Source organism: Pygoscelis adeliae, unplaced genomic scaffold (assembly GCF_000699105.1).
Source record: "Pygoscelis adeliae isolate BGI_AS28 unplaced genomic scaffold, ASM69910v1 Scaffold402, whole genome shotgun sequence".
In the NCBI taxonomy this organism is placed as follows: Eukaryota; Metazoa; Chordata; class Aves; order Sphenisciformes; family Spheniscidae; genus Pygoscelis; species Pygoscelis adeliae.
The window spans coordinates 905,236-922,754 of NW_008824411.1; the positions used below are offsets into that span (position 1 = coordinate 905,236).

At 38.6% G+C, this 17,519-nt stretch overlaps 1 protein-coding gene across 2 annotated transcripts; it reads left to right on the forward strand.

Annotated features, from left to right (window-relative positions):
* The first annotated feature begins 100 nt into the window (after positions 1-100).
* Positions 101-17,112, forward strand: LOC103913981 (methylcrotonoyl-CoA carboxylase beta chain, mitochondrial-like). Of its 2 annotated transcripts, XM_009320581.1 has the most exons (13): positions 101-118; positions 201-531; positions 2,221-2,417; positions 3,553-3,731; positions 4,679-4,759; positions 5,195-5,373; positions 6,892-7,084; positions 8,091-8,182; positions 9,096-9,252; positions 11,712-11,834; positions 12,460-12,608; positions 13,125-13,206; positions 16,908-17,112. In XM_009320581.1, exons 2-13 carry the CDS (start codon positions 212-214, stop codon positions 16,989-16,991), a joined length of 1,836 nt encoding a protein of 611 aa, XP_009318856.1. In that variant the 5' UTR covers positions 101-118; positions 201-211; the 3' UTR covers positions 16,992-17,112. The 2 variants fall into 2 exon arrangements, with proteins under 2 accessions (XP_009318856.1, XP_009318857.1); XM_009320582.1 differs by lacking the exon at positions 101-118 and having other exon boundaries at positions 321-406.
* Positions 17,113-17,519: the final 407 nt, after the last annotated feature.

Below are 17,519 nucleotides of genomic sequence, written 5' to 3' on the forward strand. Positions count from 1 at the left end.
CCCCGGAGCCCCGCGGGGCCTCGGGGCGCTGCCACCGCCTCACGGGGCTCTCCTCGGCGGGCAGGGTGCGTGCTGCAAGGCGGGATCCGGGGGAGTTCCCTCACGACCCCGAGCTGAGGTGTGGAGTCTGTTTTGCCTCGTCAGTCGAGGGAATCTGAAGTTTAATTTTTGGCAATAAATGCTGTTTTTTCTCCCTTCAGTTCTTAGGGTCATGTGGAACACCGTCACTTTGTGCTCCCTTGGCAGACTGCCCCCCAACGCCACATCTCCGCTGCTTCCACGGTTACAAACCTTAAATCGCGTGTTCGAAAGAAAGTATAAGGACTTGTGTCATGGTAAACAACCCGCACACATACTGCAGAATCAGGGGTTTGAAAGGACACGCGACATGATTCCCTACCGTTTAGTAAGTAATAAAGCAAAATATAGACAGTATGCAAAAACTTACCCTGTTTTAGATGGACGTATCCTGTCTGTGTATCGACATGTGTTTGAAGAAAATTTAAGGAACAGTGAGGCTGTTATTAAAAGGTAATGAACTGTTTCTGTGGTGTTTTAAAAATGTTGCTGCTTCCGAGATGTTGTGATAGTTACTTAGAGGCACTTTTAGGGACTTTTAACATAGGAAGAATGCTAATTAAAAAGTCCAGAGACTTAAAAAAAAAAGCAAACTTCTGTTTTTAAAAAGTCCAGATACTAAAAAAAAAAAAAGTTGGGTTTTTTCCCTAACCATTTTGAAGCTTAAACTAGTTTCCTTGCTGCTATTTTCCTGGGCAGCTTCTCTGCAGAGTGAATTTTGCAAGAATCGGCACTTAAAAATTTCAGCCCCCTAAAAGAGGTGCCTAAATGTTGACTGAAATGCCTGAACCTAGGTGCAGACTGTATTTAAAATAGTGCCATGTGACATTGTTTTGTATGTATTGCCATTTTTTCTAGACCTTCATAAAATTTGTTTTGTGTTTGATTTTGAATGCAAAGACATAAATGGTGACTCACACATTTACAGATCCCTCCTGCAAGAGTAGGTGACAGTTATTGCAGTTAATCGTGATTCACTGATAAAAGCAGGAAAATGTATTTTATGTGTTTGTCCTTAAAGATCAGATGGCAAAAATTCAAAGGCCTTTGTTCAGAGGAATGATACATGAGGTGGAAGCAAAGCTATGAAAAACCCACTGTGCCCTCCTGTGGCGGCATTTACGACATTATTAAAGATCCCTAGCTTTTTTCTCCTGAGGTTTTTCAATCTCTACAGTCTGCAGGAAGCCACAATAAGATAGATAATGGAGTCACGAGCAAAGTGTTGCATAAATAGTTATGTCAAACAGTATTTTTAGTTAAAGATGATGCATCTTGGCAAAAAATATTTTACTTTAAATGAAGAACCTGGTTTATTTAAGACCAAAATTATTCGAGGTACCACATTTGTTTACAGTTTATTCAATTCTTTATCTGTACTTGATGCTGCCCCAGCAATAACATTGGTAATCACTTCCTCTCTTGATGATTGTAGTGACACTGCAGTGTTCACTACTTCTAAAGTATATCTTCTGTGCTGTAGAGTGTGCATTTCTTCTAGATTTAGTAATTTATTCTACTTACCAGTTACTGATTTTTGTCAGATAAACTTGTTGAGGGGAACTGAAGGAGGAAGCCCTTGACTGGATTCTTCCCTAGAGTAGTTGGAACATGGAGGTAAATGTCCATGCTGAATTAGGACTAGTAAATAATGATAGCTTTATTAAGAGCTGCAAGTTTATAGGCTAATGTTGTTTGTAGGGCAATATCTCTCAAAGTCAGCTTTGGTCGCTGATGATCAGCCCCTTCTCAGTACTCCGCTCATGGGGTTGCTGGCAGAGATTAATTATGATCATACATTGTGTTGGGTGTATATGGGCAACACCCAGGGGAGGATATGGATTTAATAACGTCTACTATCTATGAACATAAACTACAGATAGAATATTTATATTATTTCACTCTTTTTTGTCTTTATTAGACAATTTTGAATAATGAAACTAAAATGCTTGCTTTAAATAACAAACCTTTGCTTTTTATTACACTTTGTAAGAAACAATCCGAAAATGCAAATTCATCTTCATTCTCATACCATTGATATGAAAACTGTGCAATACATTTAAGTCCTATGTTAACTCTACTAAAGGGTAACTTGTAAGTAAAGGTGGTTCTCATTAATTGAAACTTTGTTTTTTAAATCAGATATTCAGAGTTGCTAGAGATGGTCAGTAAAGGAGGGGGAGAAAATGCCATCTTGCATCATACTCAGAGAAACAAGAAGCTGTTTGTTCGTGAACGCCTGAAGTTGCTACTTGATGATGAGTCTTTTCTTGAGCTGTCTCCGCTGGCAGGCCTCAATATGCCATATGGTGATGTCCCTGCTGCTGGGTGCCTTACTGGTAATTGCTAGCAAATGTAATATTAGATGTAATGGAAAATTGATGAAGTTCATTTGTTTCATTGCTCATATCTTTAAGTATGATTCATATTAGATCTAAAGATGGATATGGGTTGAGGGTATTGTTTTGAGCAGCCCGTGTTGGAGATGCAGCCCAGAAGGAAGAAGGGTTTTGAACCAATGTGATCCTTAATACAATTTGAGAGATGCTGTTTGGGTGCAGTGATGAGTAAGTGATTGTAGGCAGTGTACATTCATTGTAGTCTGTGTGTGCTGCACACCTTCCTATACTAACCAGCCTTGCTCACTGAAGTTAAGGTGTTTGTTCTTACTGGGAAAGGAAAAAGGATGTGTGTAATCAGTTTTATGGAATATTTTAGTACCTTAAGAATGTGCTTTCCTAGGAAAGGTGAACATCAGTTCTATCCAGTAGCAGCTCCCAACATGAAAGAGTTCAGCCACTGCTGTATTATTCTTCTGCAATCTTTGCTGGGTAATATGGGAGAAACCTTTAAAGAAAAAAATGTTCTTTCATTTCTTCTAGATTTAGCAATTTATTATACTTAGCAGTTACTGATTTTTGTTTCAAAAAGTTTAGAACGATGTGTCAAATACACTGTTGTCTGTTAAAGGAAAGGGGACAAAGTTACTGTGTGACACAGGAGCTGTGACATATTTTGTAATATTTTTCAAATTATGGACAAGTCTTTTCATTGCATTTTGAAGAGCAGTTGCAGTTTAAAAAGTAACTAGAAGAATAGAGTATGAAATCCTATCTTTGTCACAGATTGTTACATTTTTCAGTTTTATATAGGTAATTTTTAATTGCCTTCTCTGTTATCTCAAGAGTTGGAAGTCAGACTATGTATTTTTTTCTCTTATATTGTCACTGGGAGTAAGTAAGTTTATTTCAAGTTCCGTCTTCTGTCATTTACATTTTTAAAAAATGCCATTAGCTTTCAGTTTGTTATTCCACAGAAGAGCTATAGATTTCTTGTCTGTGTGGTATTCGCAACTTAATTTGCAGCTTCTTGATACGGTATTACCAAAAGAACATCATAGCTATAATTTGCCCCCCTTGTTTTGTCTATGGTGTTCTAGAGAGTCCTGATAAGTATCTGTGGTACCACTTACAGGAATTGGCAAAATCTGTGGGGTCTGGTGTGTCTTCGTGGCAAACGATGCAACTGTGAAAGGAGGAACTATTTATCCGATTGGAGTGAAGAAACAATTAAGAGCTCAAGAAATAGCCATGCAGAACAGACTCTTATCTGTGTACCTCACTGACAGTGGGGGAGCATTCCTACCACTACAGGTAATATCAGAAGAATAGAATATTCTTAACAGAAGAAAATACCTACATTTATTTTAGTCATACTAATGTTTAGCAATAAACCTCAGATTTATGTTTTGTTTTCTTGGCTGGTTGGCTTTCATTGTCTGTTATACGTAAATTGAGTTTTGTTCACAAATCGGAGTCCAGGAGATGATTTGAAGATACGTAACAGTGGTGATCACTATGGCTAACGTTGCATCCAGCATCTAATAAAAGTTTAGAAACTTGAATATCAGTGGGGGGACAAAGTGCTGACCAAGTATGGATATTCCTCAGTGTGCTGAAATGCTTTGGCATCTTTAATAAATTAGTACCTTATTTGAGGTTTCAATTTTCAACTTCAGAATCTATAAAATTACTCTGTATTTTATTGTAGTGTTTGTGATAGTGATGCAGTAACCTCCATGACCTTTAAAAATGTAGTTTTTGAATTTCTTACTATAAAAGGAGAATTTGCACAGGTTCGTTTCCAACGTACAGAGGTCATGTTATCACAGAGACTGTAGTAGTTCCTTCTCCAGATTGAAAGCAAACACATAGAAGTTCTTACCTGACTTAAGGAGTTGTATCGAAAACTAAGTAAAAAGGGAAACTGTGCTGAAGTCATTTCACAGATAAAGTATGAACATGAGCTTCCCCTTCTCCATGTTTACAGTCTCAGTTTGTGTAGAATAAATTGGTTTCACAAAAAGTTATGAAACTTATCTCTGCTTTCAAAACACATGGGTATATTTGTGGAACTGCACAATGTATAAGGGGAATAAATACCATAGCAAATGCTGTATATGAAAGTTTCAGCTATGATTGTTAGTGGTGACCTTCCCAGAGTCAGTTACAATGCGTTTGTGAATTAATGGAGTGAAAAAAAAGCATTGGCTTTTGTAGTTAATATTGAATCTCACTTTGTCTTTTCTCTGTAATGTCAGTCAGAGCTATTTCCTGACAAGTCACACGGTGGCAGAGTTTTCTACAATGAAGCAATAATGTCTGCCATGAGAATCCCTCAGGTACAGTGTCATTTGGAGTACAAGTAAGTGTAGTACATGTGATCAGTAGAGTTCTGAAAAAAGTTTTGTTCTGATACAGATTCTAGGAACAACTCTCAAATATGCAAAAAATTTTCTAAAGCTCACCTTTTCTGTTTGTGGGGAAAGGAGATGCAAATAGTATCTCACATAACAGAACACTTCAGCCTTAAGGATCCTCTAAGTGTTACCAACTGATCGTGATGGAAAAGCATCAAATCACTAGGTTATTTCAGAGTAAACATTGAACTCTCAAAACCAGCATTGTTGTTCATGCTGGTATTTATATCTCTAGTTCATTGTTCCCCAGGCTGCCATTTAGTCTCTTGAACGTTTCTGAAATAAATGTAATGGTTTTTGCCTTTCCATTTTCCTCTTTCCAGCATCTTGGTTTGTTTTGGTTTATTTGTCGTTCAGGTGGCAGTGGTGTGCGGCTCCTGTGTAGCTGGAGGTGCTTATGTTCCAACCATGGCAGAAGAAGCTGTGATTATAGATAAAATCGGTACACTGTTCCTTGCTGGCCCACCTCTGGTAAAAGCTGCTACAGGAGAATATGTCTCTCCCGAGGACCTAGGAGGGGCTAAACTTCACTCTAAGTACGTGAAATAAGTCTTTAAAATAGGAGAGAATTCAGCATACTTAGCTTTAAAGAAACTTTCATTTTATCTTAAAATAATGTGAATGAAGCTACTCCAGTGACAGGATACAATACGGTCCTCAAGGACTGAAAAACATGCAGTGAAAAAAAAACCAGTAGAAATGATACATGAATTATTATAAAGGTTGGTGGCATTCAGTTATATATGTGGGAGTGTCATGGGGCTAGATACAACTCTTTGAAATGAAAAAAGTAACATGACATTGTAATTTTGTCTTTACTACTGTCCACGGGAACTTTCTACTTCCACTGTGTGTACTCTCTCTCTCTCTCTCTCTCTCTCTCTCTCTCTCTCTCTCTCTGATAGAAATCTCACATAACTACAGAGGTCAGGATCAGGGCCAAAAGTGGAATCTATTATTACACTGTTTGCTTTCCTTCTCAGGTGTGGCTTTTTTGTTAGATCAGCCAAATGGAAGTTAAATTAAGTGATCTTATGGGGTGAAGCAGGGACTGGACAAATCTGGATTTGGTTCCCCATTCTTCCACGTACTTTCTGAGCAACTTCAGGCGAGTCAGTTCCTCTGTGCCTCAGAGGGACGAGCTATAGAAGAGGGATGGTATTATTTCTTTTCCTAATGTAAACATTGTCAGGATACAAATATTAAAAAATAATTGTGAGTGTTCGAATACTGTGATGATGGGGAAAATGCATAAGAAATTATCTTTTGTTCCCTAAACTGATGAGTGGAGTGGTGGTGTGACTTCTTTCCATTTGTCTGCTTCTGAAGACACGAGACTAACTCACTGCAGAGAAGAATCTGAATGCTTGTAAAAGTACCTGAAGCAAAGAAAAAAAAATGGAAAGCCTGCCTGTCTCTGCTGTTAATGAGGGCTTCATAGCAGGAGATGAGCAAACAAGAAATAAACCTGATAGTAGCTATCTAACCATTTCTTTAATGCTATTTTTCTATGTCAGAAATTTCTGTAGTTGTCAAAATAGTTATTCCCTTCTAGATAGGGGAAAAGGGTGGCTTTGCTTCTTTGTTTTTGGCATTCTATGCTGTGTATATGGTAACCAGATTCCATACCTTCCTCACAAACACAAATACTAGTGTGACAGTCACCTAACTGTGTTACATGTAATAAGTTACTGTCTTTATATCCGGGCTGGAAGTGCTTATTTTGAAATAATTTTTAAAGTTTGTTTTCCCTTTATTATATTGTTTGCAACATCATCATCATGAAAATAAATTCAAAGGTCTTTCTTTAATATAGGTAAACACAAAGGTCACAGGGAAGAACTTACTGTGAATTTGTTTTTGGGTTGGATTGCACAGAAATTCCACTGACTTAACTGCTTTCAGCTCATTCATACAAGAACAAAATCACACAATATTTCCAGGGAGGTTGGAGGGTCACAGTACGGGTTAAGGTTTTTTACTTTTGTTTGGGTTTTCTATTAGAATTCAGATTTCATTAATTCAATACTAACTAATGTTGCTTTCTTTCCTAGAGTCAGTGGCTGTAGTGACCATTTTGCATCTTCAGAAAAGGAAGCCTATGAATGTATTCGAAATGTTATCTCCACTTTAAATTATGATCCACTGCCAGAGAACGTCATAGAGCATGACAGTCCTCTGTATAGTTCTGATGAGCTCTTGGGACTGGCACCACAAGATTATAGGTGTACTCTTCCTGTAAAATTGGTAAGGTGACAGATACTGTATTCCTTTGTCCTTTCAGTCTGCTCCAGATTAACAGGCAACAGGCTGTTCTCTCTTGGAGAATCCTGAAGTACCTGAGATACTCTGTATTATTACCTAATCAGTTGCCAAACGGTCTTGAGTCTGCAACAAAGCAGAATGGCAACAATTCTGTGGAATTATAGAAAATATTTAAGCTGAAAACCTGCTAGAAATAAGATAATTACAGATTATGCCAGCTGATCCCCATCTGTTTCCATGCACTGTTTGAGATGCTGTTATGTCAGTATGTCTTGTACTGTGTTGGCTGCCTTGAGAATGTGCAACCCTTTAGTGTCCTGTTTTCCCCTCCCTCTGCCTTCCCCCCCCGCCCCAAGTAGTCAAGACTCCATCATCTTGTAACATAAATGCCTAATGAAAATACTGACTGAAAAAACAACAAAGCTCAAATTAAACTTGCTTGAGGCTGGAACATAAGCAGAGACATGCAGAGCTGCCCACGCTATTTTCATTGTATTGTTCTAGAAGAGATTTAGTCTCCAAGGATGTGAATCCAGTATCTTTTCTAGGGGTAAATTCCTACAGTTAAGGGGATTGACTGTATAAAGCAGTGCAGCTTTGAAGGCAGCTTTTAAACTATGTTTGAAAAAAGCATGAGCAATATGCAATGGAGTGTTTCTTATACATGCAAACTGTAACTGCACACACTGTTTTTTTTTACAACATTTTTATGCACATAAACAACTGTGCTCTGTAACACTGAAATAATTTTGGAGTTGAACTTTGGCTCAAAATACATCGCTGGTAATCAAACAGAAACACAAATTGGTATTTTGTGCATATTGAGTATTTAGCAGAGTGTAAGACATAAAAGGGCCTTCTATGCTCATTTAGGTTGACAACTTGCATTATACAAGTCTCCTTACTGTTTGAACAGAACATATCTTCTAGCAGAGCTATCCTATTTTCGCTTAAATTTCTGTAGTAAAGACTGTATATTTCTCTGCAGATTCTGAGCCGTCTGATGGATGGAAGCAGATTCCAGGAATTCAAGGCTAATTATGGAACAACATTAGTAACAGGATTTGGCCATGTGGAAGGGTAAGGCTATAAGATTTCACTATCAAAATGTATGGACATATCTGTCTAAATAGCTTTCATATCATTATCAGGTTTTACAGTATTCCAGTAACAATGTTTATGAAGTTCTGAATCGGTCAAGAATTGGTAATAAAATATGCCTAGAAAGCCTGATCTTCTATCTCTGAGCTCTGAATTCACCATGTCTCAGGCCAATAGCAGCAGAGAGTGATTACAAATGAATGGTTTTCATGACTTTGTGAAATGATTTGTTTGTTCACAAAAACTACTAGCCAGACAGTTAGAACACTGAAGTCTCAGCAGATTACTGAAGAAATAAGAAACAGCATCTTTAAAAGTGTTCCATCCCAAACTGAGTTGAAAGTTATCATCCCTTCTCCCATGTGATGGAGATGGGATAATACCCATACAATAAAACCTTGCATAATTCAGATCAGACTGTATTATTAACACATTCATGAAGCATACAACATCTCAGTCAAATCATATTTAAAAAAAAAAAAGAGAGGCGCTCTTTAGGTTGAAAGTATAAACTTTTCAGATTGACTGTTAGGTTCTATGTTACAGGAATTAGAGAGAGCCCAGAGTCCTGGCACCTTGTACGTTGTCTTGCAGTGTAAACTCTGACAGGTCCTCTATAGCTTTACCTGCCCTCTGGGTATTAATCCATGTTAATACTTCCATGCTTTACCTATCAGGAGTGCTATAAGACTTCTTGTTTGTTAGGTATGTGAGGGTCCTTGAATGAAATGACACATGTAAGTGCATCTTTTTACATTCTGAATTTCTGTAAAAGGGCAGATCTGTGTGTGTGTGTACGGATATTTTTATTTCCTTCCTTCAGAACATTATGAGCTACAGTTTCATAATTTCTGGGTTCAAAAGTGAAAATGTTCATGTGTCTGTTTTGTAGGCACTTGGTGGGGATAGTGGCTAACAATGGGGAGCTGTCTCATGATGCTTCTCTCAAGGGTAGCCATTTTGTACAGCTGTGCAGTCAGCGGAGCATTCCCATCCTCTTTTTTCAAAATACTGCTCCACATACAGCAGAGCCAACAAGCATCTCACAGGTATGGCATTTTTAGTTCAATATGCTTAATTCAAGTAATGCTTAGTTCTTTTTTTAAGATTACATTTTGAAAATTATTGTTAGGAAAATAATTTTTTTAAACCACTCTTGATGGTTTAAACCAAGAAGCTTCATAATTACTTTGTTCTTAAATCTTTCCATTAGCATTCTCACTTTATTCTAGCTTTAAGCAGGCCTCTACGCTTATCTAAAATGGTAGTCCAGCTGGCATGCGAGCTGTAAAACTTGGAATTTATAGTGCTTTTTATATTGAAATAAAACCTATCAATTCTTCTGATACCACTGCGCTCCACAGAAAAATAGATACTTGTCTTTTAGAAAAGTGAAGGCATTAAAGTACAGTATGTTTTGTCCTGGCCTACAGAGAGCCTCATGGTAAAACCTACATCAAATTCTCTGAGCAGAGACCGTTTCTGCAGCCCTGTTCCTCCCAACTGTCACCAGCACTTAAAACAAAGCCTGGCATAATTGCGTTGTACTAAGTTTTGCTAATGCCTGGGAGAGCTAGGGTTGCACTGTATGCCGTCTGATGGATGGAAGCAGATTCCAGGAATTCAAGGCTAATTATGGAACAACATTAGTAACAGGATTTGGCCATGTGGAAGGGTAAGGCTATAAGATTTCACTATCAAAATGTATGGACATATCTGTCTAAATAGCTTTCATATCATTATCAGGTTTTACAGTATTCCAGTAACAATGTTTATGAAGTTCTGAATCGGTCAAGAATTGGTAATAAAATATGCCTAGAAAGCCTGATCTTCTATCTCTGAGCTCTGAATTCACCATGTCTCAGGCCAATAGCAGCAGAGAGTGATTACAAATGAATGGTTTTCATGACTTTGTGAAATGATTTGTTTGTTCACAAAAACTACTAGCCAGACAGTTAGAACACTGAAGTCTCAGCAGATTACTGAAGAAATAAGAAACAGCATCTTTAAAAGTGTTCCATCCCAAACTGAGTTGAAAGTTATCATCCCTTCTCCCATGTGATGGAGATGGGATAATACCCATACAATAAAACCTTGCATAATTCAGATCAGACTGTATTATTAACACATTCATGAAGCATACAACATCTCAGTCAAATCATATTTAAAAAAAAAAAAGGTAGTGGCTCTTTAGGTTGAAAGTATAAACTTTTCAGATTGACTGTTAGGTTCTGTGTTACAGGAATTAGAGAGAGCCCAGAGTCCTGGCACCTTGTACGTTGTCTTGCAGTGTAAACTCTGACAGGTCCTCTATAGCTTTACCTGCCCTCTGGGTATTAATCCATGTTAATACTTCCATGCTTTACCTATCAGGAGTGCTGTAAGACTTCTTGTTTGTTAGGTATGTGAGGGTCCTTGAATGAAATGACACATGTAAGTGCATCTTTTTATATTCTGAATTTCTGTAAAAGGGCAGATCTGTGTGTGTGTGTGTACGGATATTTTTATTTCCTTCCTTCAGAACATTATGAGCTACAGTTTCATAATTTCTGGGTTCAAAAGTGAAAATGTTCATGTGTCTGTTTTGTAGGCACTTGGTGGGGATAGTGGCTAACAATGGGGAGCTGTCTCATGATGCTTCTCTCAAGGGTAGCCATTTTGTACAGCTGTGCAGTCAGCGGAGCATTCCCATCCTCTTTTTTCAAAATACTGCTCCACATACAGCAGAGCCAACAAGCATCTCACAGGTATGGCATTTTTAGTTCAATATGCTTAATTCAAGTAATGCTTAGTTCTTTTTTTAAGATTACATTTTGAAAATTATTGTTAGGAAAATAATTTTTTTAAACCACTCTTGATGGTTTAAACCAAGAAGCTTCATAATTACTTTGTTCTTAAATCTTTCCATTAGCATTCTCACTTTATTCTAGCTTTAAGCAGGCCTCTATGCTTATCTAAAATGGTAGTCCAGCTGGCATGCGAGCTGTAAAACTTGGAATTTATAGTGCTTTTTATATTGAAATAAAACCTATCAATTCTTCTGATACCACTGCGCTCCACAGAAAAATAGATACTTGTCTTTTAGAAAAGTGAAGGCATTAAAGTACAGTATGTTTTGTCCTGGCCTACAGAGAGCCTCATGGTAAAACCTACATCAAATTCTCTGAGCAGAGACCGTTTCTGCAGCCCTGTTCCTCCCAACTGTCACCAGCACTTAAAACAAAGCCTGGCATAATTGCGTTGTACTAAGTTTTGCTAATGCCTGGGAGAGCTAGGGTTGCACTGTATCGTAGGTTTTTGCACATCAGTTATAATTGTTTTGCTGATTTACATTGTAAAATAAGTGCATAATGGGCTTTGGTAGTTAATGATGCTATCTTACTGTTGTGGAAGAAATGATCATACGGAATTGTAAAGAAATAAATGTTTTAGAAATACAAGTTTGATGGGAGCAGAGGGAATCTAGAAGAAAGACTTAAAGGATATAAAATCTTTATTTTCATTTCAGGCAGAGGCTCACTCCAACAGATTAAAAGCCCAGGCCTCCATGATGGCTGCTGTTGCTTGTGCTGCTGTTCCCAAAATAACCATTGTAATCGGTGGCTGTTATGGGAGTGAAAGTTATATTATGGTACGGGTAGCATAAATGTTAATGGGTTTGATAATAGACTTTTTACACTTTACCAAGATTTCACAGCACTTCATTTTTAAAAAAGTCAGCTGTTGTTACAGACATTTAACTCAATTTGCTATTTTAACTACTTTTAAAGTAAGAAATGCATCACAAGATGTGATTACAGAAAATTTGGTCTGCATCTAAGAACCTAGAGCCAGTTCTAAAAAACCAGGTTATCTGAAAATGTCCTGACTTGGAGACAATCCTGCCTTTTTCTCAGTACATGCTGTTTGTTTTCAGTGATCAAGGAGCATGTCTCCTTTAGTTTTGCTACTATTTGTGCTGTTCATGCAGCTAGTAAGTGCAGTAGGGCTCTTTGCTTAGAATTAAACATGTAAGTGCTTGGAGGAAAAATAAAACAATAAAACAGCAATATTGAGGGCAGTGGGGATTGTGGTGGTTGCTGCTGCAGGGTGTCTGTACTGATACAGGAGCTGTAGCCGTAGTGGTAAAGGAGCTGTATCATTAATGCTTTACAAATTAAACTGTATTACATTCTGCCTTGAACTTGACTGTGTCATCCTATGGCCATCTTTTTGTGATTAATTTCAATGAGTTTGTGTTGTGTATTTTTTTGTAGTGCGGGAGATCATTCAGTCCAAACTTTCTGTTCTTGTGGCCTAATGCAAGAGTTGCTCTTGTAGATTCAAGACATTTCTCCATAGTCCCACAAGCTGGGGACAATGACTGTACAGGAGATGAAGCAGAGCTAAAACATCTGAAAGAAAAGTAAGGACATTAAATATAAAACCTTGCAGTTACACTCAGATTTAATTAGTTAAATTACCTACCTAGTTCATCTTGAAGATCAACACATCCCAAACAAATAAAGCAAACCTGAATCTACTGAAAAATATTTTAAATTTCCATGTAATTCCATGTCTGCTCTTAGGGTCTTCTCAAGGAAACACAAATGTTTGACTCTTAAAAGACAAAACAAACAAACCCCCACAACAACAAAAAACCCACCAAAAAACAACCCCCAAACCATACAACCCAAAATCAAGATATTCTGCTGTATATTAAACAATGGCACTCTTCTGAATGTGGAGGATGGTCTGTACTGCAGAATGATCAAATCTGTTGTGTTACGTGCTGGATTCTAATTAATTTTAACAGTAGTACTGCACATTCACTTGAGATTGAAGTATATGCCTTTTTCATCTATGATTTTGTTTTACTGGCCTGATGGTTTTTATTACGTTTTTGTGCTTTTAAGCTTGTTTAATACTCTGTCGTCTTCAGGCTAGAGGAAGAAAGCAGTGCATTTTACTCTTCTGCCAGACTCTGGGATGATGGTGTAATTCTACCTCAAAATACTAGAAAGGTAGGGGTTTTTCCTTACTTGTTCTTTACAGTACATTTTATGCTCGGATCTCAAAAGGATCTTGTGGTGAATGTGCAAGCCTATGACTTACTCAAGGTCAGCGGCATGCTGAGTCCCAGAACTGGGTCTCCCACTTCTCTCTCTGTTTTCTGTGGCATTTAGCTTTGCAATTCTCATCTTTTCTCTTCCTCATTAGTCTATCCAAAAAGTTTCTGCTGAATTCTGGTTATTTGACTACAGCATTTCCTCATTGAACCTCTTAATTGACTTTACCATTTGATTCTGTATCTTAATCCTTTCTTTTTTGGTCTTGCATAATCACCCATATCTTCACTCTTAAGTTCAGGCTCATTACTGTTCACATTGTTTCCATTCTTTTGTCCTAGGATGTTTATTTTTGCTACTTTCTCTTCGTGCTTGTAATTTGCTGCTTACAACTGGGATGCCCCCCCCGCCTTTTTATTTATTTGTTAAGTTGGCAAACATCCACTCCATTAGATTCTTTTTAAAAGCCGCTGCCTTTGTTCTTCTGATTTTTCCTTGTTATGTTGTTTATTAGCAATACTTCATGTTCTTTGCACTTCTGAAGCTTGTTTGCTTAAAGATCACAAATACAGCCTGCTATCAATTAATCCTTCTAAATATGGTACATATTTATAGTACTATGTAGATGTTAAATATTTTCAGTGGACTTTAGGGGAACTTTGATAATGGGAGAGCACTGAGAAGTATTTTCTAGTACTAGAGCTCAGAGACTACCTCTCTCTAGGAACTACACATGAAAAGAAAATACTCATCCAGGCCTGCATGGATGAACAAGGAGCTCCTGGACAAACTCAAACACAAAAAGGAAGCCTACAGAGGGTGGAAGCAAGGACAGGTAGCCTGGGAGGAATACAGAGAAATTGTCCGAGCAGCCAGGGATCAGGTTAGGAAAGCTAAAGCCCTGATAGAATTAGATCTGACCAGGGACATCAAGGGCAACAAGAAAAGCTTCCATAGGTACATCGGGGATAAAAGGAAGACAAGGGAAAATGCGGGCCCTCTCTAGAATGAAACAGGAGACCTGGTTACCCAGGATACAGAGAAGGCTGAGGTACTCGGTGACTTTTTTGCCTCAGTCTTCACCGGCAAGTGCTCGAGCCTCACTGCCCAAGTTGCAGAAGGCAAAGGCAGGGACTGGGAGAAGGAAGAACTGCCCGCCATAGGAGAAGACCAGGTTCGAGACCATCTAAGGAGCGTGAAGGTGCACAAGACCATGGGACCTGATGAGATGCAGCCATGGGTTCTGAGGGAACTGGCGGAAGAAGTTGCTAAGCCACTATCCATCATATTTGAGAAGTTGTGGCAGTCCTGTGAAGTTCCCACTGACTGGAAAAGGGGAAAGGGCCTGAGCTTAAATGCAACTTCTGAGCTCAGGTATGAATGCCCCAGGTGAGACATGTCACACATCTTTCTCACAGCTTAGCTCTTTTCACTGCAGGCTGATCTGAGGTTGCACAGCTGCACTGTATCAGAGCTGTCCTTCTTCACACACACCCCTAAACATTCAGAGTGGAACTTGCAATTCTAATCAAACTTCATACCAAGTACTCCATCATTAGTAGTAAATTAGGAAGAGGCGGTCTTCTTTGTGTGGTATAAACATGGCATCAGATAATCGAAGCCTTTATAAGTTACCTTTATAGGTAACTGAAACTGCCATATTTTCAGGAAGTTTACATCCACTTCCAAAATAAGAGGTTATGAGTTCCCTGAGTCTGGATCCATATTGGCCACAATACAAAATGTGGAGAAAGGATTCAATGTAACCTCATTAACCTCAATATAAATGTAACTTTTTCCTAGACTCGTAGGACTTATTATATCTGAAACCAGCAGTGGGAAGGCATCCCTGGGTTTGGGGTTTTTTTTGGCTAGCCCTCACTCCTGGTGTTAATTTAAATGAGAAAAAGTAGAATACCCCTGCATTCTAGATTTAGAGACTACGAGTTCCAACTTCTCCATTGTTCCTCCCCTATTTGCTTACAGTGCAGAATAAAGGACATGGGTCGGAGCAATCCCAAGCACAAATACAGGCTGGGCGGAGAATGGATTGAGAGCAGCCCTGAGGAGAAGGACTTGGGGGTGTTGGTTGATGAGAAGTTCAACATGACCCAGCAATGTGCACCTGCAGCCCAGAAAGCCAACCGTAACCTGGGCTGCATCAAAAGACGCGTGACCAGCTGGTTGTGGGAGGTGATTCTCCCCCTCTACTCTGCTGTCGTGAGACCCCACCTGGAGTATTGCGTTCAGCTCTGGGGCCCCCAACATATGAAGGACATGGACCTGTTGGAGCGAGTCCAGAGGAGGGCCATGAAGATGATCAGAGGGCTGGAGCACCTCTCCTGTGAAGACAGGCTGAGAGAGTTGGGGTTGTTCGGCCTGGAGAAGAGAAGGCTTTGGGGAGACCTCATTGCGGCCTTTCAATACTTAAAGGGGGCTTATAAAAAAGATGTGGACAAACTTTTTAGCAGGGCCTGTTGCCACAGGACAAGGGGTAATGGCTTTAAACTAAAGGGGGGTAGATTTAGGCTAGATCTAAGGAAGACATTTTTTACGCTGAGGGTGGTGAAGCACTGGAACAGGTTTCCCAGAGAGGTGGTGGATGCCCCATCCCTGGAAACATTCAAGGTCAGGTTGGATGGGGCTCTGAGCAACCTGATCTAGTTGAAGATGTCCCTGCCCAAGGCAGGAGGGTTGGACTAGATGACCTTTAGAGGTCCCTTCCAACCTATTCTATGATTCTATGTGACAGTTGAAATGAATTATTGTTACTCTCAGGTAATTTTCACCAGCACACCATAATTCATGTTTACATCTTTAGCTGTTTTTTACAATATTGTTTTGCTACTTTATCCCAGATCTTGCTACTAGATGGAATTTATGTTTAGCTTTGTCTGAACTGACAGCATGTGCTCATTCAGATCCTTAATGTGCCTTTTTTTTTTAAATAGGCTTTAAAAGACAATATGTGCTCCAATAGCAGTGGAATATGCACAGTGAAATTAGGAAAATGCTTCTCATGACTCTTGATTTCCAACAAGATGCACAAAAGGCTTTGACAAAGGAGACTATTATACGTACCATATGATGAAAGTTAACAAAATCTTAATGGACGTTGTTTTTAAAGACCAAAACCATTTCTGTATTTTCAGTCCCTGTTGTCACAAGACACCAAGAAAGATGACTTCTTAGAAAAAGATGGATGCAGAGGAGCAGGATGTTCTGCTAGTTTTTGATATGGGAATCTTATAGCTATGAGCTATAGCTATAAGAGCATAGCTATGTAATAACAGAAATTGATTATCACATAATATATTTTCATTGGAGTTTTACAGCAAAATAGCTTCCCAGTGTTCCAAAAGTAATTCTCTTGTCACCACAGTGACTTTAAAATGGTTTAGTGGTCTCTGTATGCAATGCATAAACTTTGGGATCCTGAGGACATTCCTTCCTTTACGTTTCCCCTGCCCCAGTGGTAGATTACACTGACATCTATCTCCCCTGACGCTACAACCAGCAACTGTTCATTTTAAATGTTCATTGTTTTGCAAAAAGTAAAACAAATGCATTACGAATGAGTGCATAACTAGTAAGTTTTACTAGGTTTTTTTTTTTTCAGAGGCCCATTGCTTATATTGTCTTTTGTTTTTAATTAGGTAATTGCAAAGTGCTTAGAGATTATAGAACAGCAGAAGTACCAGGTCGTATCTCCGTGTCAATATCCTGTCATCAGAATGTGACTGCAGCCATTTTCAAATGATCAGCCTTTTAAAGTTAGCACCGTGTACTAGAAATCTTTAATGTCAATGATTTTCTAATACTTTGATACCATTAATAAAAACGTTACCATTGCAGACAAACAAGAATCCTGGATTTTAAGTCTATTGGCAATAAGTTTGTATTTTGAACCGTAGCCTCTTACTACAGTAGCTGAAAACTTATTTTGTGAAAAGGAAGGATTAAGCTGAGAGTCTAGAGCACACTAAGGAAGCAAATTAATCCCAAGCCGTAACAATTGCTTGATTTTTTTCATATTCGTGTTTTAGTATGAAATCCAGAACTCAAGAAACTGCACTTTGACAAAAGAAATGGGAAAGAGAAAACACATAAGCTAGCATGTGCAATTTTCAGCCGCAGTAAAGGGCAAAATGCTGTCTGCCACACAGTCTTGGGCCTGCCAGTTCAGGTTTCCAAAGCAGCTATGGAAAGGCTCCACTCGGATTGCTCTGAGGATACTAAAGGAGTGACCAGGAAGTGATTTAAATCCG